The following is a 19658-nucleotide window of genomic DNA, read 5'->3' on the forward strand; positions in this document are numbered from 1 at the left end:
ACATGCCAGGCTTGCTGCCCTCTCTTCCTGCATAGCATCAAAGTTTCATTTTGTGCTGCTGACGTAGGGTGCAAAATGAGCTTGTCCAAGAATAACAGGTGTTTGAGGAATCAAGTTTAGTAGCTCATATTACAGCTGGGGGAGCAATTCTTAAATAGGGGCGGACTGGCTTGTCCCACTTACTCTTCTGTGGGTAGGAGGGATAGTCAGGAGTTGGTGTGATGGTGTCCTAGTGAGGTAGATCTAAGCAATTAACCTTCTGCCACATAGGGGATCGTGGGAGCTCTTTTTTTCTATTGCCTCGCTTCAGCTGCAGCAGTCTGATTGCAGTGCTGTCCAACATCTCCTTTTAATGGCACTGGTGTAAATTCAGAGCAGAACTGTTTGTCCGTTGAGTTTCTGTGTAAGTGATGTGTGGACCGACTTCTTGTGCGTTTCTTGCCTGGTACCAGCAGGCAGCAAGTGGCAGCAGTTGCAGAGAGGTGACAGTGGCTGCTTCATTGAGAGAGAAGAGCAGGACAGCTCTTCAGTCTGGCTGTGCTTGGCTGTGCTTCATACCATTAAGGTTCTTTCACTAATGAAGAATCTCTTGTGTAACTAGTTCTACCCTCCATAAAGTCTGGCTCCTTTTCCTTACCCATCTATCAAGCCCTGTTGAAATACTGTCCATCATGAATAAACTTCACTTACGCTGCGCATGTACCATGTGATTTATGACTCGGGAGGGCTTTCTAGCCAGCACTCTATATTCACACTCTGGCTGTGTTTTATGAAAGGCTCTAATGGAAGAGCTGTGCTGTAGGCTTTGTCAGGGCTGCCTTTCTAGGGGGGCTCGTGGCATTTTTCATTTGTATGGGCTGCATCTCTCCACTAGAGCTCTGCTCATGTGCAGGGTTTGATTGGCATTGATTGTGCTTCAGGGAAGGGAGCATGCTTAGCAAGAAAAGAACAGGCGTTTCTCAAAACCTTGACTTTTAGGTAGTGAATTGACCTGGATTAGCTTTTGACACACTGTAAATGAACGCTTCTGGAGAAATTGCTAGCATGCCCCTCACTGTGGAACCTGAGCCCTGTGTTTCAGGTTTTATGTATTCCTTTTGTGATGATGCATTTCATAGTAACTCATTTTTTAGACACCATTTTTCATGAATTGTCAGAGAGGCTGCAGCCCCCTTTGTTTCAGAAAGCGGTGGTGCTGCCAAGCTGCGTTTGAAAAGTATCTGTTGCATCACAGCTATTCCAAGGAGCTGTTCTGCATTCTGTCCTTTCTGCTCGCAGTGGTGGGGCTCGTGCATTTAGCTAGATAAGCAGATCTTTCATTGCAATTTTCCTGTGTTTGTCCTTTCTCTTGCTTGTGGTATTGACAAGCTGCCTAAATCCCAGAGAGTGGAAGGGTCAGCCTAGTCTGTATTAATTTCCAATCTTGCGAGAAGAGCTAGAGCAATCTCTTGGACTCTGCTTAATTCCAGGGGATTTATAGTACCTTAGACGTTTCAGTGCTGAGCACCTGAAAAGAACATATGTGACGTTTTGTGGGCTACCTTGTTTCGATAGCTGGAGAGAAATCGCTTCTCTTTGTTCTCTCTGAGGTGGACTGAGAGAGGTGCACTCAAATGTAGTGAACCACTTAATAGGTTCTGCTCATCAGTGTTGTTAACCTTGGAGGTGACATGGTCCAGCAGTGACAGTGGGTTATGGACAGTGGCACTCCCTGTGGTTTGGAATTAAGGGGGGGGAGGGGGAAGACCTCTTACTTTTGCTGCCTTAGGAGGTACACTGTGCTTTTTTTTTAAAGCGGAATATTGCTGACCACAGCCTGATCATGTCTTAGTGAAGCCACTGAAAATATTCAGGTATCTGTGGCGAGTGAATTGCATTTGGGAGAGGTGTGGAGGGGAAGTGATCACTGTGAAGTTTGATTTTTGAGCATTGCAGCATGAAGTGCTTGGCTATCTTGCATACACTTTTCCACTGCCTGGGGTTATCAGCCTTTCTTTTCCACGCTGATACCTGTGTGTGGTCAGTGACCATCTCCTGTGTTGAGAACTCTCACCCATAGCACCATCCCGGAATCCCAGGAAATTCAACAACATTGCTTCATATGCCAGGAGAGATCTGACCTGTGGCCACACAGCAGGCTGCCACTGATCGGGCTGGTCTGGAAATATTTTGGTTGCTGTGTGACTTTATGGATTGTCCTGTCAGCTCTAAAGCAAGGCTGCTTTTTCTGAAAACAAAGCTTCAGTTATTTGTAAGTGCCTGCTGCAGTGAGAGCTGAGCAGGGTATAAAACTATCCTTTCCTTTCGAAGTCACCACTGATAACTAATGGGACGGCTCGAGTAAATGAGAAGAATAGTTGATCTTAATAGGGCTGGCACCGGGTTCATTTCACTGCAGGCAGTTGGAGAAAATGGCCTCAGACTATATTTTAGCTAGGAAACAAGCAGATACCCTATATAAGGGAATAAGGGAATTCCCTATATAGGGAATAAGGGTATGCACTGTAAGAAGACTGCAGGGGCAAGGTTCTCAGGACAAAAAAGTGAGGAATGACCAAAAAAAAGTGAGAAACGAGGAAGAGAAATTTCCCATGGAAGTGGCAGGTGTTGGGCAAGAAGATCATTGTGAGACAGTAAGCTGGTGGTGGGGTGCTTGTGAGAAGTCTTCCCTATTGTTAAATGAGAGTTCAGCTAATTCTGGAACTCTGTTATGTTTTTATAGCACTGGTTTCCATTTGCTTGCTAATTTCTAAGACCCCAGGAGAGAGACTCCTCAATGCTGCTGTCCTAGTTGTGTCGTCATTGTTTTTGTATCTTAAATGGTGTGGGCAGGGTTAACCTTGTCTAAAGTTAGATGGTTTGCAAATGGGACTTACACGCACTGTCTGATGCCTGTCAGTGGAAGGCAGGTTGCCTTGGGTCTTGCCAGCTCTAGAGAGCTGCATTGTTTCACCCTCATTCCTTCAAGTCTGAGAGCAGGAATAAAAGCTAGAGAACAGCGGTGAAGTTCCAGATCTTATAGTTGTCTTCTTCCCCTGAGTCTCTGCAATATTGGCTTAATTCATTTATCACTCCATTCTCCAATTCCAGTAATATTTCCAGGTGCAGCAAATATAAGAGCACTTCCGTAGACCTGGACTTTGAAATGATGGATTCATTGATTTGTTCTCTGTCACCATAGTATGCTTTATTCGGAAGTGTCCGTGACTTTGTAAAAGACTTCCTTATCTTGGTGGCCTGTATCTTACCAAAGAAGTGACTATAACCTATTTATTTCATGTTTGTTTTCAAGGAGGTCAGTTCAAGTGTGTTCATTTCAAAGTTGTGATGGCTTCCCTATTTGCCTTTGCTACAGATACTGCAAGATATGTGAAAGAATTATTTCAAGCTAGAACAATATCCTAGATTTTTTTAAAGCTATTGGTTTTCAGGTCTGTCACAAAGTTCTTGACTGGCTTTGAACAAATCCCAAACACTCCAATAGAGCATGGGGAGTATCTAGGAAGAGCATGTGCTGCTCTGGACACCATACCTGCAAAGCGTAGTGAGTGGTCAGCGTGTCGAGAGGCTTGCACGCAGGCTGGTGGAAGGGACAGACTTGGTGACTGTTGCAATATGAGCTCTCTGTCACCTTTTTTTTAGCTGAGGAAGGAGATGGTAAGGAGGCAGGGCTGCACAGGGAAATGCTGAAGGGGAACTGCTAGGACTTAAAAGATTGAGTGTGGTTGGAGAAAACAGCTTGCGCAGTGGTGATTTGGAAAGTCCCTTGAAGCTGCTGTGGCTGCTCTTCCTCTTTTTGCTGGAGTCTCCGATAGTGGCTGCTTTCTGCATTTTTTTCCCCAACTTACATGATGGGGATAAAGGGAGCCCTGCCTGGGCCCTGACCCTGGGCAGTGGGGGAGAAGGTGGGAAGTTTCAACAGTTGTGGGTCAGGAATGTGTGTGGAAGAACAGCTCTGGCTAGCTTTATTTAGCCTGCTAATGTTTCCATTTCCCATCTGTTCAATGAGAATAACTTAAGTGTTGGGGATCAATTCACTGAGTATCTGATCGCTGCACAGACAGTATAGCAATAAGGTACTAAAAATGTCTATACATAAAAATAACCTCTTAGACTCTCTGGCACCGTGCCTTTGGCACGTCACAGGTCGTAAAGATTCTGCCAGAAGAAATTATCTGGCAGCCTTGTTCAGTATGAAACGGAGAGCAGTCTGCTCTGCTAGCACAGTTTAGGTACATTAGGGCAGACACATCCTGGTGGATTTTTTCAGTCAAGTCAGCAGATAGTTGGAGTAATTAGTACTATAATATGCATGAGGGTCTTGGCTTAAAAATTGTTGGCTGGAAGAGCTTTTTCTCTGTCTGTGAGAAGGACTTGGCAGCTGAAGGACTATGCGCATGATGTTATCGGGATGTTGGAACAGGGAACTCCTTGGTTTGAAAGGGGTAATAAATTATCGATTATGTTGACAAATAATCTGCCCTTTTGTCCCTTCTGCAGAGACTAGAAGTTCTGAGTTTGGGGAGAACTGTGGGAGAGGAAAGAGAGATGTGATTATGGGTGATGGAAATATGGTAGAAATACAAGGCATGGGAGGATGGAGGGAAGACATGAAGATAGAGACTTTTTGATAAGGCTGGAGATGTGCATAGCTTTCCAACCTGTATTCATTCAGCAGCTAAGAGGGCTTCAGATCAAGAGTTTCTCTTCTCCCTAAGTTTCTTCTGGAGGGAAGCAGTTGTACTCACAGTGTCTGGTACCATGTGCTGACTGGGTGACAGAGGCAATTTTCCTTTCTCTGGAAGATTTCTTGGCTTTGAAGAGTGCTGTGTCTAGGGAGACTTGGGGGGAAGGTTCCCATTTAGGGGCCTCTGCGCTGCTGCCTTGCTTAGCATGAGCCACTTGCGGGTTTGTCTCTCCTCCAAGCAGCATACTGCTGGATGTCAAGCTGAATTGCAGATTTGACCTCAGCAATCATCTGTGAGATGCATCATCTAGTCCTCCTTCTGCAGACCGATTCACCCTTGATTTTGCCCTGCACTTTCCCAACAGAGTGTTGAGGGAATGCTGGTGTACTGACGCACCACAGCTGTCCTGTTGCATCTACAGCACCCTTTGCTGTCTTTCTCCCTCACATTCCCTTTGGCTTCAAGGGCTCATGTCTGAGGGTCATTTAGAGATACCATGTAGCCTTGAAAATCCTGTGGATGACTGTTACTCATTTGTCAGTCCTGGTTAAGATCAGGAGGATTTTGAGCTGCCATGGGTGGAGGGGGGGGTGGGTGGAAGAAAACCTAGCCAGCCATAGGTACGGACTCTCTTAGACCAGCTGATCACCTTGGTGGTTCACAGGAGCCTGTGCCGTGGAGGGCTATGGAGATGGAGTTGCTTCTTGGAAGTTATGTCAAAGCAGTTTTGAACTGGAAAGAACTGGAGTGTTTTGCCACTCAGCAGGCTTGTACTGGTGATACTGAAGTCAGTGATCTTTAGGATTTCACCTTCAGCACTTTCAAAAGAGAGATTTGCTGTCCTGTGGTCTGGGAAGGTAGTGTCACAAATTCCCAGCTGTACACCACAGTGACAAGCTTCTTGCTTGTGCCCTCTTTATTGGGTTTCGAGCAAGACTGCCTGTATGCGGTGTACAGTCTTGCAGAGTGTGCGTGACAGGCACACTGCCAGCATACTCTGTGTTTATTTGGGCTATGACTTTGCTAGGAATGAGCATATGACACCTGAGCTGCTTTTGCAAATGCTGATTGGGAGCTTGACTCTGTGAGGCTCAGGTAAGAGCCAGGCTGGTGGTCTGGTTTTGGCACAGATACTGACTAATACAGGATTTCCATTTCTGGGCTCTTCTGTTGCGTAGCAGTGGCCTGATGAAGCAACGCAGAAAACAAGATGTGAGGTAGCTGCTAAATGCCAGCAACAAAATCTGCAGGGTTTATGACTGACCTGGGTTCCCTTTAAGGTCCTTCCAGCTTCATGGGACTCTCTGGGTTCAGTAAATGGCTTGGCACGTGCTGTAGGCACCAGCACTGTTTTGCTGGGCATGGAGAACTATGAGGTTCTTTAATATCTCTGATCCCAGAAGATAATAGTCATGCTCACATTAACCTCAGCATCTTTTCCCTGAGAGGGCTTTCTGTATGCTGCCTTTGTAAAACAGACAGCAATTTTTCAGTCTGCTAGCTTCGTCCGTCAGTAACATTCTCCGCCGGGGAATGCAGCGTTAGGCCTGTGCCTCTGACTTATCTGAAAACATTTTCATTTCAAATAGCTGTAATGTTTTTACTGGGTCATCATTAACAATGCAGGTTTACAATAGGAAATGAGACTTTCTAATAACAATTGATTTCTGCCTCCTGATGGAAAAATTTCATAATAGCTAAGCCATGTGGCATTAAAAGAAGCCCCTTTTGGGGGAATTACTACATATGCAGGTATGTGGTGAAGCATGAGGCCAGTAACTGGCTGAGTTTAACCAGCCAAGGAACGTGGTAATCCTCCAGAAAGACGTAACATCGGCTATTTTATTAGCAATAGGAAATGGATATTCCATTTGTGACTGGGAAGGTCATACCTGTCTCTGGGTATTAATGTGGCTATATCACCAGCAGCCAGTGGGAACGCTTCATGTCTGTGCAGAACGTTAAAGCTGCCTCATGCTGTCAGATGTTTGGCTGGGTTTTAAGGATGCTTCTATCCGCTAGGGCTATCAGAATATTGCCTTGCTCTCTGAAGACAAGTACCTTTCAAACGCCATTGAATGTTTCTGCTCTCGTTAAAAGTTAAGAAGCCTTTGATCTGAAGTGCTGGTGGTTTTTTTTTTGGTTTTTGTTTCATTTTTTTTTCCCTCTGGCTTGCCAGGGCCTGGGAGGAGTTTCATGGCCTGGTGAACAGCAGTGGCCGCTGATCGAACGCTCCCCCTCCCTCTGTCACACCCAGGGTAGGGCCTCATCTTTCTTCTTATGTGACTTCATGGCATACCTCTCAGCTTCCAACCCTCTTCCTGTGGCCTGGCATGTTCTCTTGCCTTATGGGCCTGGTGGTGGGCCCGTTCTGCTACTGGCTCTTTCCCAAAGGTCAAAATGATGTTTCAATTTTTTTTTTTTTTTTTTTTTTTACCAAAGACACCAACAATTACCATGGTCTCCATTCACGTAGCATTTTCTGTTGTGATGCTGTGTGCTATTTTGCTAATGTGTCCTTCCTCTGTGCAAGGCACTTGTATCCCAGACCTGGTCCCAGGAGGCTGAGAGGTATGTCTTCAGCTTGGGTCTGTTGCCTAGGGTTGACTGTAAGCAGATACGGAGTGGTAAATGAATGCTAAGCACATCCATGTGATGGACACTTAGAGAGGCGCCTGGAGCTTGGCATACGTGCCTTTGCTCTTGACAGTGGGCTGGAGCAGAATAAATTAGTCTGTCAATAAAAGCTTGTTCAGGAAGGACACGCAGTAGCTACTGTATTTAGAAATAATAAGGCTGTGGCTAATGAGATGAAACCACCTGCTACTTCTGGTAGTGGCAACTGACCAGTTGCAGAGAAAATAGCCAAGGTGAGCTCAGGGCTGTTGTGAGCCTCGCAGCTCAGATGTTTCTCCCCTCTGGTGCCCACTTCCCTGATGGCAGGCCCCTTCCTCAAAAAGGGCTAGCAGGCCTGGCAATGAGAGTGGTGTTTGATTGTAGCCAAGTGGGATTGCTGCATTGCCGAGTGCCAGAGCAGAGGAACCCACTGGAAGGAAACATTACATTGCCCATTTCCCACCCTACGGTGGTATGTAGCTGCTCCAACACAGCCAAGCTCTGAGGGGCCACTGGGGATCCCAAAATCTCACTCCACAGCTTTGGGCAAGTGATGTTCTCATAGCTTGCTCTAAGTCATGGGTAAAAATGATATCTATCTTTCCTCACAGATTTGGCTTTTTGTGAGGATCAATGGTTACAAAATGTTACACAGGCACCTAGTAGTGTTGTTATTGTTAGATGACATTCAGGTGACCTTCCAGAAGAGGAAACCAGCTGACTTCATGGAACACCAGCCTCAGAAGTCAGGAAATGTGCCAAGTGTATAGGAAAACAGTGACAAGAGTTGATTTAGCTCTAAAATGTATTGGCTTACAGGGGAGAGTAGTGATGAGCAGAGGGCCTGGCCACACCCCAATAAAGGCGAAAGGAGGGGAAGAATAGAAACCTGTGTGAGAAAGAGCTAACCAAAGTGTGCTGTCTTCCTGAGGTAGATGGCACAGGTGAAAGTACAGTATGGGATAGAACACCACACCATTGTTGCAAATTAACCGGAATCCAGTTAATGAATCCTGAATCATGTTCCCAAATGGCAGCACAGCCTGCTTTGCTGGCAAGTGCAAAGGTGAACCCCAGTCTTCTGCAGATGGCCTCCAGCATGGTTTTTGCTGTCGTGTCATAGCAGAGTAACTTAACTCTCTAGAGAGTGTTTTTTATTTCCTCCTGCTCCTCCAGCTCTCTGGCCCATCTCCTGGAGGTGTTCCAGCATGCACTGTGCTGTGATGTTACAGCTACCATGCAGCTCTTAGCAGCACACAATGCTCGCTCAAGGGTTTAAGCAGGGTTTTACAGTCCTGCAGAGCACCTTGCTTCTGAAGCTGCTGCCTCTGCTCTTCAACACAGCTCTGCCAAATTGTTGTGATATGTGCTGGGGCATCCCTAGGTGTTTGGTTTGGGCAACTTACTGCCTTGTCCCTGTTATAGGAAGAGCTGCCAAACTTACCCTTTCAAAATAATTGTAATCTCATTTATTTCCATTTGAGTTTAAAAAACTCACACTGCCTATTTACACATTAATGTGTAAAGATGCTTTGCCTATTGCTGCTGCTCACAGGGTAGCAGTAAGCATTAATACAGGTTTCTGTAACCTGCCTCATCTTCAGTTGCTGCCATGTGCCACAAGACTACACAAATGAAGGTTGTGGACCAGCAGTCCTTTCTTTGTCAGTAGCCCCTGTGACTCATGTGGCTGTACTCATGTGAGTAAAAGCTGCTGAAGAAACTCTTCTATTTAAACTTGAGGGAAACATCCTTTTCAGGTTAGATATCCATTTAAGTTAGGAGGGTCCAGAGAGCTAAACTTGCTGACAGCATGACAAAAGGAGCCTAAATACAAGGGAGAGAGGCAGGAGGAGGTTGGACTGACGGTATATTTGTGCTCCGAGCAGAATCCCTGAGGACAGATGTTTGGGAAGGAAGAGATCTTGCAAGTTGTTTAAACACCAGAATCTATCAGGGAGGTTTCCAGAGTCTATCATATGGTTTGCTCACAGAAGATGACATGTCTTTCTGTGTTCCCAGTGTTCTGGACCAGCAGATTTATATGAAAAGTCTCTAGTTAGAAAGCAGATCTGCTTAGGAGGTTTAATGAGCATTGATTTGAGTGACATACTGGGATGGCAGCGCTGGTAGCCATGCTGGGTGGAAGAATGGGGGGGTGCTGTGATGTGAAGGAATGCACAGCTTTAACCTCTTTCTTCTCTCTGTTTTCCAGGGATAATTCAAGCTTTCGAAACACAAAAATCACATTGTGAGAACAAGAGTTGGCACTAAGCTCCTCTCTCCATGTTGAAAGCACTGAGAGGTCTCCACCAGTGCCCTCCGACCTCTGAAGGGACTCATGGGCCACTCTCTCGCACTCCTCCTTGGAGGAAGGATCCACCTGAAGCCCTCCAGCAGCGGTGACAATAGAGGCTGATTTTTGTCATACACAAACTTTTTTTTAGCAGTGGGGCGGGAGGCCAACCTTTCAATTAGCAGTGTGCCCTTGGGGACGCATCTTGCAGCACTTTCCTCTCTTTCTCTACACGGCATGCAGGATCTCTGGGATTCTGCCTCAACGTCAGAACCTTTTGCTGAGGGATACCAGTATTATAAATCTCTCTGCAGCTGGGAGGAGCTTCCCAGTTGAGAGTCAGCCCTATGGTTTTCAAATGCCCCCTTTCAGCTCTGCCAATAAATTATTGGGTCTCTTTGTTTCTTTCAGTCTCTCTCTTTTTGGTTCTGTCTAAAAACTGATGGGATGGTATTTCTCTAGGCTGTGGTAAGGCCGCAGGCCTGCCTCTGCCAGCTCCATAAAGCATCTTCCCCTGAGCTGCTCACCTACATGAAGCAGAAAAGCACACCAAGTGCCAGTGATGGCCAAACTTAACTGGATTTGTGGAGTTACACGGGCAGAGGATGTTTAAGCAAGATGTAACTTCTTGCTTAAAAATTGAGACGCTTGCTTTGTCTTTGCCCCTTCTTCATACTCCCCAGTTAGCAGTGCCTTGCACCCAGCCCTGTTTGTTGGGGAGAAGGATGCAAGCTTCCCTTAAACTAGGACAAAGAGGTGTTTGGTGTTACTCGGTTGCCTTGACTTTGGCTCTCTCGGGGGAGAGCCAGCAGTGTTGCCCTGTGTTGGATCCACGGAAAGGCTGAATGCAGAGCCATGTATGCTTCTGGTGTGCTCTGAGCTTTGCAAATCTCTGGCCATCTGGGAAACTGAACCCCCAGTGGGTGTAGCAGAAGAGGGTGATGGCCCAGGCTGCCGCTTATGGCTGCATGAAAGCTGTGACGAGAAGAGGGCTGCGAGTGACCCCGTCTCTTGTCCTCTGGGGTGAGGCTAGACTGATGGTTTGTCGCCTGGAAAGCCAGCATGGCTGCAATTCTGAAACACGGAACAATAGGAGCTAATTATTTGCTCTGATTCTGCTTGACTACAACGTTAATTGTACTCATTAACAGCTCCAGCCTTTTCCCCTTTTCCTTGGGGAATAACACAATTGTCTTTCGTTTTTAATAGAGCCTTTGCATCAAGCCCAGGAGGGGAGGCTGCGGCCAGAGATGGGGCACATCTCCTGCCCTGCGTGCTCTGCACAGTCCCCCAGGAGAAGGGGTTGCGAGGGCCAATTTGGTCGCGACCGCACAACTAGTGGCCCATGTCTGGGACAATTACCAGCCTAGGGAACTGAGAGACCTTCAGCCTCATGACTCCAATTGCAAATTCCTTGTGTTATTATTGAAGTCTAGACTGAAAGCAGTCAGGACCAGCAGAGAAAATCTGAAATATTCAGTCTTCTGATGGGTTTGTTTTCCACATTGCGGGTGTCAGTCCTAGGCTGTCTGTAGGGAATGTTCAGCACACTGATGGCGATGACTAACATGGTCAGGCAGTTTGTGCCTGCTGGCACCTGGCTGGGCAGGGAGCAGGGCAGTTCCCCGAGCTGTGGTGGCATCCCTCTCTGTTTCTCGAGACCCTGCCATCCTATTATTGCTCTTGCCATTTGTTTGTCACCAGCGCTCAACTAAGTGCACTTTTCCAGGCGCAGTTTGTTTTTCCCTGCTGCGATCAGGTACCACTATGGTGGCTACTTAAAATTCCTTTTAAATACAACTCTCCCCTGCTGCTCTCCGGTATTTGTTAGGGGGGATTTAGTTGTAATTACATTTTGGCAATCTAAGCAAAAATAGCCTTGCTAGGCGAGACTGAAATACTAGCTGCAGGCTCCTTTTATCCACAGTGCATTTAGCTTCTTGCAGATGACATCACTTAGGGCTTTAGTCCTGTTGTTGTGCCCAGCTGCGCGTTGCGTCCACCTCTGCTATTTCATGTACTCGCCCACTTCTTGCCTCCGATGCCCCGCATCTAAGCTGGTGCTGATGAGTGCAGACTTACTATTAAATCTGAAAATGCTGCTATCCTGCTGTGTTCGCCCTTAAATGCGCTTTGCGAGTGAGCTGTGGAAGAGCCCTTCCCTGGGGCCTGTTCCTCTCTTCCTGCAGCCGCTGTGGTTGAGATTTGAAGGAACTCGTCACTGGTTCCTCTTGCTCAGCCTTTAAGGGGGTGAGCTAGCTGGGGCGTGTAGTTTGTCCTCTTTAAGGCTACAACTTTTCCTGAGGTCTGGAGAAAAGTGGTGTTTGATCAGTACCAAGCACCAGGTTTGGTGCCTCTTTTGGCTTGGAGAGGGATGGAGCCAAGCTGTGTTTTCAGCAGGGCTTTTGGGTTGTGGTCTACTGTGTCCTGCTAATAAGAGTGGCGAAAACAAAGCCATGGGGTTGCTTGGGAGGGGAAGAAGCCTCTGTCGTGCTTTAGAAAAAGGTTTCAGATCCTCTTCATTCAGGAAGCAAGCCTGGAGCCATGGGAGCCCTAAATCTGTGGTGAGTCATGACCTTCCCTGCTCTCCTCATCCTGAAGGCTTTGTCTGTCCTTAAACTTGTTCAGATAACTTTGGGGAAAACTGCAGGGCTTTCAGCCCTGGAGTCCAGCCCCAGGGATTTTCTTTCCCCAGGGGATGCTGGGCTCTGGTGGGCTCATGGGCCCTGGGTGTCTCTGGCTATGGCTGGTCAAGTGGGGGCTGATGGCTGGGCTGGGCTTGGCTGGGGGGCTCAGGGAGCGGTGGTTGGGGTCGACTGGATGTTTCTGAGCTGGAACTAAGGAGGAAATCTGCTTCCCAGCCCACAAACAGAAAGGAGTCCCGGGATTTGGAAGGGGGCGATTGGGAGATGCTTGGAGAGGTTGTTGGCCCTGCTTAGTGCTTCTTGATGGGGCATGGGCACACAGGGCTGATGCTGGACTGGGGGGGGCTTTTCCTCTCACTGCAGTCCCCCCAGCACCCCCCACTCCAGCAGGGTGACCTGTAAGGTATTTTCCCAGCAGCTCCTGCAAGACACATCTGCTCCCTGAGGCCTGTGCCATCCCAGCTGCTGCCTTTTTTTCCTTTTTTTTTTTTTTTTGTCCTGGTCTCTGGCATGGTGATAAACCCCAGGGACCTCCTGAGGGCAGGTAAAACCACTGCTTGGGGATGGTGGAGAACGTCACCTCAGTCACGTGCGCCTGGCAGAGCTTGTCCCTTTCTGGTTGTGCTGTATGGACGTGCTGGAGACAGAGCTCACCTGGAAGAATCAGCAGCTCTGCAGAGTGGGGAGAAGTGGGTGACAGTCCCTGGCCCTGTTCAGAGCCCACTTGCCCTGGAAACAGACAGCAGGGCGAAGAGGAAGCGGGAATCCATGGGAAGTGGCCAGGGAAAGGCAGACTGGAGCTCATTAATTCTGCGCCTTCCTGGGGAGGGACAGCCCAGGGGTTGGGGACATGCCTGGTGCTGTGGTTTGGGGAGCTTACGGCAGCTCCTGGCTCTTGTGAGTCCAGAGACACTAGGCCAGGGCAGCCTGTCCCTTCAGCTACTGTGGGGCTGGGGAGAGGACATCACTGTGAGGTGGCTGTGGGGAGACAGGAGTGCTGTGCAGTGCCATCACTCACCAGCAAGAAGGCTGTGGCCAGGAGGAGTACCATGCCCCAGGACCTGGTCACCTCACCCAAGTCGTGTCCCATGGGAGGTGACCCAGGCAGGTGGACAGCAGTCGGGACCCTGCCAGGACACTGGGTGCTTGGTGAGCTCCTCTGGACACCCCTCTGCCTGCATTGGTGGGCACCATCCCTGCCTGCTTCAAGGTGCCAGCCTGGAGCGCTGGATCCACCTGGTCTTGGTGCTGTTGGGCATCACGCATCTCCCAGGAATGGGGCAAGAGAAACCACCTTGCAGGGAACATGGCCAGGCTGGCACAGCCAGAGGGTGGCTCCAGGCAATGACCAGGCTGCAGGCATCCAAGAGGTGATGTCTCAGCTGCTGGGTGTTTGCCTCCATCCATGCCTGCAGTGCCCGCACCTCTGGCAGGCAATGCCAGGAGAGAGTTGCGGGCAGTAACCAGTTGGTTTTCTCCCAGAGGCAGTCCCAGCGCTGGGACGGTGAGGCTGATGGAGACACAGCATATCCTGGAGCCAGGCGCAGGTGGCGTGAGCTGGACCACAGAGGAACAGATGCTGCCCACCACCATTCCCAGGCTGACCTCTGGCATCTCCCCTGCCAGCAGGGACAAAGCTGTGGGGGCCCCAGAGGTCAGTGAGGGGCACGGGGAGGACGCGGTGTTGCTGGGATGGGGGGAAGGGGCTGTGCTTGACAGAGATGATCCCATGGGGCAGGGAGGGCTGGAGGGGGAGGGAGTCACATAATGCTGCTCGTGGCAGGGTGGGTGCCAAGGGGCACCCATCCCTGAGGGGGTTTGGCTGCCTGGCCACCCAGGGTCTTCTCACCCCAAGCTGCTTGTTATGGAGCAGGGACAGAGCCCAACAGCTATGGCCGAAGCATAAATGGAGGGAGGAATTACTTGCCCCTCGTCCCATCCGTGGCTCCATTGCTACCCCGGGACGGGGGGGCTGTATCCATGATTCCTGCACCGTTGCCACCATTGGCATGGCAAAGGTTGCCAGGGGGCCCATTTGCCCTGGGCTTGAAGCTGTTAATTTGCAGCAGGGTAACGTGGCCCTTGCTGACTCTGCTCTGGTTCCCCTTGTCTCGTCTCTCAGCGCCCTTGTAGGGTGCTGGGACAGGACTGTGTGGCATGTAGGTGTGTGCCCAGCCTGCATGGCTGACACATCCAGCCTGTCCGAGAGGGGTAACCCCATGCAGGAATGATGCCACTGGAGGCTCATGAGACTGCTGCAGGCTTTACTTCCACATTCAGCACAAACAGAGCCACCCCATGCTCCCCTCTTCCCTGTGACCACCGTTTCTGGGGGGTTGCAAAGCCCCACCACCCCCAGTCCTCCTCCAGCGCTGTGCTTGGCACCAGGAGCTGCTGTGCCCGCAGGGTTCTCAGCCGGGCAGGCTGGTTTGGGGTCACCCAGCCCCTGGCTCCAGTAGGCATCACTGCGGCAGGTACTGCTTGGGGTCCCCGGGGAAGGGCAGGGCAGGTGCTTGGTTGAAGTGAGCCATGAGGAAGATGCCAACGGTGCCGCACACAAAGAGGGAGGCCATGATGAAGAAGCAGACACGGTCTATCACCCGTCCTACCAGGATCCACTCTTCGCTCTCCTGCCAGTGGCACAAGGAAGGGGGTCAGGGCTGCCCCCGCTGCCCCCCATGCGGGTCCTGCACCACCTTGGCCCCAACTTACACTGCTGAAGTCGTTCTGCTCCCGCGTGGCATTGGCAATGTAGTTGCAGGCATCCACACAGGCACGGATCTCGGGCCCTGCCTCCTCCAGGCTCTGGCAGAAGTCCTGGGCACTGCCGCTCTCCAGGCTACGTCCTACGGGCAGCAGAGCCAGCACAGCGGACACTGGTGAGCGCCCGGCCACCTGGGACATCACCCAGCCTCACAGGGAGGTGCCAGCCCCCTGGGGGCACTCACCGATCTTCTCCATCACGATTTTCATCAGCCCGTCCCTCTCCTTCTGCTTCTCGAAGAGCAGCTCGGTCCGGGCTTTCCAGAGCATGTACTCATCAGCTTTCACCATGAGCCCCAGGGAGCTGCGTCTCCGGGCAGCTTGTGGTGGTCCCGACACTTCCTCTGGCATGTGCATGCCCAGGTAGCGGGGCAGGAGGTGCAGGCACACCTGGGCACAGCGTCACCCGTGGGGACCTGACCCCCCCAAACACTGCCCAGGGCACACAGTGGGTGTGATCAGGTCCCCTTGCACTGCCTGGAGCATCCCTATGGTGTACCCTTGTGCCACCGGGATGTTGGGGTGTTGGCATCCACTGCTCTCCAGTGTTTGGAGTGGCTTGGAGGGGTTTGGTGGCACAGTGTGCTTCCTTGGGGACGTCTTAGGGGTCCCTCTTTGTGCCAGGACTTGCACTGAGATGCAAGGGACATGGCCTTGATCCCCATATAACCACCCCATTCCTCATGTATAAGGGGTAAGGGTACAATGGTGGGTACCTGGCGCACTCTCTGGGACATGGAGTGAGTGTTGGGTGTTCTCAGTGAGATGTTGAGGACGATGACAGCGTTCACCACGATCACCACTGTCACCACCATGAGGAAGGTCAGGTACCTGGGGAGGGAGCATGAGGCCTCACATGGAGCTGCTGAGCCACAAGCTATGGGCACGTAAAGTCCTTGGTGCCCTCCTGGGCTGGAAACTAAGGACCGGCAGTGGGACATGGGCACATGGTAGCCCTATGCCAGCCCTGCCTGGGCTGAGGGTTATTTCTGGGCCAGGGTCCTGTCCCTGGGCACTGGCTGCTGCATGGCACCCAGAGACCCCACTGGCATGGTATGGCAGCAGGGCTGGCACTGCCATCCCTGTGCATCACTTACTTCCCGATGAGAGGCACGGCTTGGGAGGTCTCGGGCACCTTCTGGGCAATGAGGAAGAGGAAGACAGTCTGGGCCAGGAGGACATTGATGGAGACAGTGCATTTCTGCCCACCGGCTGCCAAGGAGGGAGGGAAGGCAGAGGTTGGCAGAGGGCAGTGGTGTGGGCATTGCCCTCCTTTGGCAAAACGCCCCCACCGCAAAGCTGAACCAGCCAAGTCTTGCCATGGGGCTTTAACCGTGAGGCACCTGGAAATTCACACCCCCACCCCCTCAAATATGACAGGAGTGGGTGAGAGATGGCACTGATGGTCCCCAAGCACAAGGGGACAATGAGCCCTACCTTGCCTGTCACTACCCCCCTTACACATCCCTGTGCCCCCTGTGGGCATGGCACCAGTGAGTACCTTTGGCAGGTAGAAAGTAGACCAGCACGGCCATGGCAGAGATGAGGACGCAGGGCACGATGATGTTGATGATGTAGAAGAGCGGCTTGCGCTGGATGATGAGGTAGAAGATGACCTGCTGGTACTGAATGTCGTCTGGGGTGAACTGCTCCGAATTGATGATCTTCCGAGCGGGGCGGTGCTTGATGGCCCATTCACCGTTCTCTGCCGTGTGGTGATGCCACCTGAGTCCCACTGCCCCACCAGGGGCACCAGGGCTGCCAGCACCTCAGCCGGGGGCAGAGAGGAAGGGGAGGGGAGGGCTGGTGCTCAGTGTGGACCCCGCGGGGCGCCCAGGCTGGGCATGGAGCGGGGAAAGGTGCTAGAGCTGCTGGGGAGGGAGATGACCACCATGAAGTGTACCAAGGTGCCTGGGCAAAATACCCCGAAAAGGTGTTGGAGGGGGCAGCTGGGGACTTATGAGGCGCCTCGAGCCCCTTGGGTGTTACGTGGGGGGCTGGGTTCCCTCCGTCTCCCTGTCCCCAGGGCGCCGCAGGGGGAAGCCGAGCGTGACGCTGGGTGACGGCGTGCTGTTTTCCCCTGCCGTCTGCGGGAGCGATAGATTTTTCCCAATCAAGATCGCAGCTCGGGCCGGTAATGAAAAAATAAATCTCGCTGCCCGAAAAGCATTTTGTTCCTTCAATATGCAATTAAAATGTGATGGAAAACGTCATCGTTTGGCCGTGACAGCTACGTTCCCAGCATCAATCAAGCTCTCAGGAGCGGTGCTCTCCAAGAGCGGCTGCCAGGCGGTGAGAGCCCTGAGCTGGGGGGGATAGAAAAACAAATCTCCCCCACACTCCCGCTTCCACTAATAACTTAAGTGCACAGGTAATGGCAGGAGCTGCTAATAGCCCCCACAGCCCCGTGTTTGGCAGCCACCGGTGTAGAACCAGACTTGTTGGGTGTCCCCCGTGGTGGGTCTTGTGCCACAGTAACTGCCACGGTGTTACCTGTGAAAGCCTCAGGGTCGATGGAGATCCACTCCACGGTCTGGCCTTCCTCCACGGTCAGCAGCAGGTTGATTTCGTTGGCACTGTAGGTCTGGGACCTGGGGAGAGAAGGAAGGGTGGCACAGGCTGGCATGAACCAGGTCATGCCACCCACCTCCTGCTTTGGGGTGCTTGGCTTGGCCAAGGCGCCTCCTGCCACCGATGGGGTGCCAGGGGACATGTAGGTGGCACTTGTCTGCCCTGGGGCTCATTGCCCTGGGACAAAGGTGGACATCCCGTGTCAGTCCCTTGTGTCCCAGCAGGACCTGCCAAATGGTCCCAGCCATGGTGCCCATGCATGCCCAGCTGGTGCTCACTGGAAGACCATGGTGCAGTTCTGCCAGTCGAAGGGGAAATAGGTGACATGGATGGAGCAGACGCTGCGGTAGATGGCAGGGGGCAGCCAGTAGATGCTGCCATCAGGTGACACCAGCACGTTGGTGTAGAGGGTGATTTCAAACGTCCCATCGATGCTGGGGGGGAACGAGTGGGCTCAGCCCCAAACCGAGCCCAAGGGGGCAGCTGCCACCCCCTGTGCAAGGGTATGTCCCCATTGCCCCATCACCTACTTGTTCTCCAGGACAATGTCGGGCAGCCAGACCATAGTGGAGGGCACCCGCAGGAGCTGGATGTTGTCGTATTTCTCAGGGTCCCACCGCAGGCGATAATCAGACCATTGCTGGGGGAAGGGGAGCAAAGAGGGGGAGTGTCACGGTGCTCCCTATGGCAGGGGAGCTTGTGGGGTGTCTGTCCCATGCTGCCCTCAAAACGGGCTCAGTTGGGGGCACCCACAAAACGGGGTGCAGGTTATGGTGCCAGTCCTCCACGGAGCACCACCCTGAGACGCAAATGTGGCCTGGGGGGGTCCTGCCTGGAGGTAAGGGCTCTCACCATCTCGATCCAGACGTTGGTGGTGAGGGTCTCCTCCCGCTCGTTCTGGCAAGGAAGGGAGGGGGGAGATATTTTTAGCACCCTGCCCACTCCTGCCCGCTGCCCCACGTGTGGGGTCAAATCCCATCCCACTATGGGGACCGGGGAGGGGGGGTGTGCGTCTCTCACCAGGGAGATGAGATTGGTGAGGGTGAGCTTGAGGGTGACATCGATGATCTGGTCCCCACGCACGGCCGGGCGCAGGTGCCGGTTGTAGTTGGTCATGAGGTCCTGGAGCAGCTTCTCCTCCTGGTTCCTGCAGCTCACGCCTGGGGAGGGCACGTGCTGCAAGGGCACCCTGGGGTGGGGACGGCAGGGCCACCGATGCCCCGGGGACTTGCCGGCATGGGAGGGGGCACGAGGTGTGCATGGCAGGGGGGGTGCCCATGTGTGTGTTACTGTGGGTGTGCACACACGGCTGTGGTGCCTGATGGTGTGTATCAGCGTCCCAGCACGCAAGTGGCGAGGGCGGGGGGAGAGGGTGAGTGTCCCTCACACATCCCCCACCCCACTCACCCCCAGGGACCTCCCCAGGGCAGGACGCTGGGACAGGAGGCTGCCAGCATGGAGACACCCTGGTGGGATGGTGCATGGCGCTCTACACCCATGAGTGACAAACCCCCAAGAGCAAGGCCAAGGGGTGACCGGGTGCCCCCCCCCCCACCCGGTGGCGGACACCCCTTACCTGCCAGGGCACAGAGCGCGAGGAGGAGGCCGTGGCAGCGCATGGCAGCGGTGCAGGGACCAGGGCTCCACTCGGCCGCCCGCACGGCGATGTTCTGGGCCTGGCGCCCGGTGGGACAGGACAGCTGTCCCCCGCCACCGTCAGCTGTTCCTAACAGCCATGGGCTGGGGAGGGACGGGTGACCACCCGTGCCCCCGCCCCCGCTGGCGGGGTGGTGCCGGTTTGCTGCGAAGCTCCTCTGACATTTTGTGCCAGGGGGGTTGGAATTGGGTCTGGGGACAAAATGAGCTCTGTGCCTCAGTTTCCCCATGTCCCCCACAGAGGGATGCGTCTCCCCACAGAGGAAACCAGGTACCCACAGGTTATGGAAAAGGGGTGTCCCCCTCAGAAGCACCCCCAGCTATGTCCCTGTCGTTCCCCCCCCATGGTGGTGGCTGCCCCTGGGGCGCAGGGTAGGGAAGGGGCAGGCAAGTCCCACCACTTCAGCCTTGGCGGTACAAATC

The 19658-nt window shown here is 52.3% G+C and overlaps 2 protein-coding genes across 2 annotated transcripts in view; one reads left to right on the forward strand and one right to left on the reverse strand.

The window, feature by feature from the left end:
• Positions 1–10005, forward strand: part of EIF4E2 (eukaryotic translation initiation factor 4E family member 2) — a 20230-nt gene extending 10225 nt beyond the window's left edge. The window contains exons 7-8 of the mRNA XM_009883397.1: positions 6868–6946; positions 9520–10005. Of these exons, the coding sequence (XP_009881699.1) occupies positions 6868–6913 (46 nt within the window). The 3' untranslated portion in view covers positions 6914–6946; positions 9520–10005. The remainder of the gene's footprint in view (positions 1–6867; positions 6947–9519) is intronic.
• A 4702-nt stretch (positions 10006–14707) lies between these two features.
• CHRNG (cholinergic receptor, nicotinic, gamma (muscle)) lies at positions 14708–19198 on the reverse strand. Its single transcript, XM_009883337.1, has 12 exons — positions 19156–19198; positions 18600–18739; positions 18432–18476; positions 18110–18219; positions 17858–18013; positions 17502–17599; positions 16510–16713; positions 16106–16220; positions 15725–15839; positions 15194–15398; positions 14958–15091; positions 14708–14875 (listed from the first exon to the last, which is right to left on the reverse strand). The coding sequence occupies exons 1-12, from the start codon at positions 19196–19198 to the stop codon at positions 14708–14710; spliced, it is 1533 nt and encodes a 510-aa protein (XP_009881639.1).
• Positions 19199–19658: the final 460 nt, after the last annotated feature.

The sequence above is a fragment of the Charadrius vociferus genome, unplaced genomic scaffold (assembly GCF_000708025.1).
Source record: "Charadrius vociferus isolate BGI_N301 unplaced genomic scaffold, ASM70802v2 scaffold214, whole genome shotgun sequence".
In the NCBI taxonomy this organism is placed as follows: domain Eukaryota; kingdom Metazoa; phylum Chordata; class Aves; order Charadriiformes; family Charadriidae; genus Charadrius; species Charadrius vociferus.

Bases quoted from the DNA above. Each gene is read 5' to 3' on its own strand.
- CHRNG (XM_009883337.1), bottom strand. From the start codon at position 19,198: ATGCGCTGCCACGGCCTCCTCCTCGCGCTCTGTGCCCTGGCAG. The intron at 17,600-17,857 runs GTGAGCACCAGC...TTCTCTCCCCAG, and splicing joins AACTGCACCATGGTCTTCCA to GTCCCAGACCTACAGTGCCA. The intron at 16,221-16,509 runs GTACTCACTGGT...CCTCCTTGGCAG, and splicing joins CTACTTTCTACCTGCCAAAG to CCGGTGGGCAGAAATGCACT.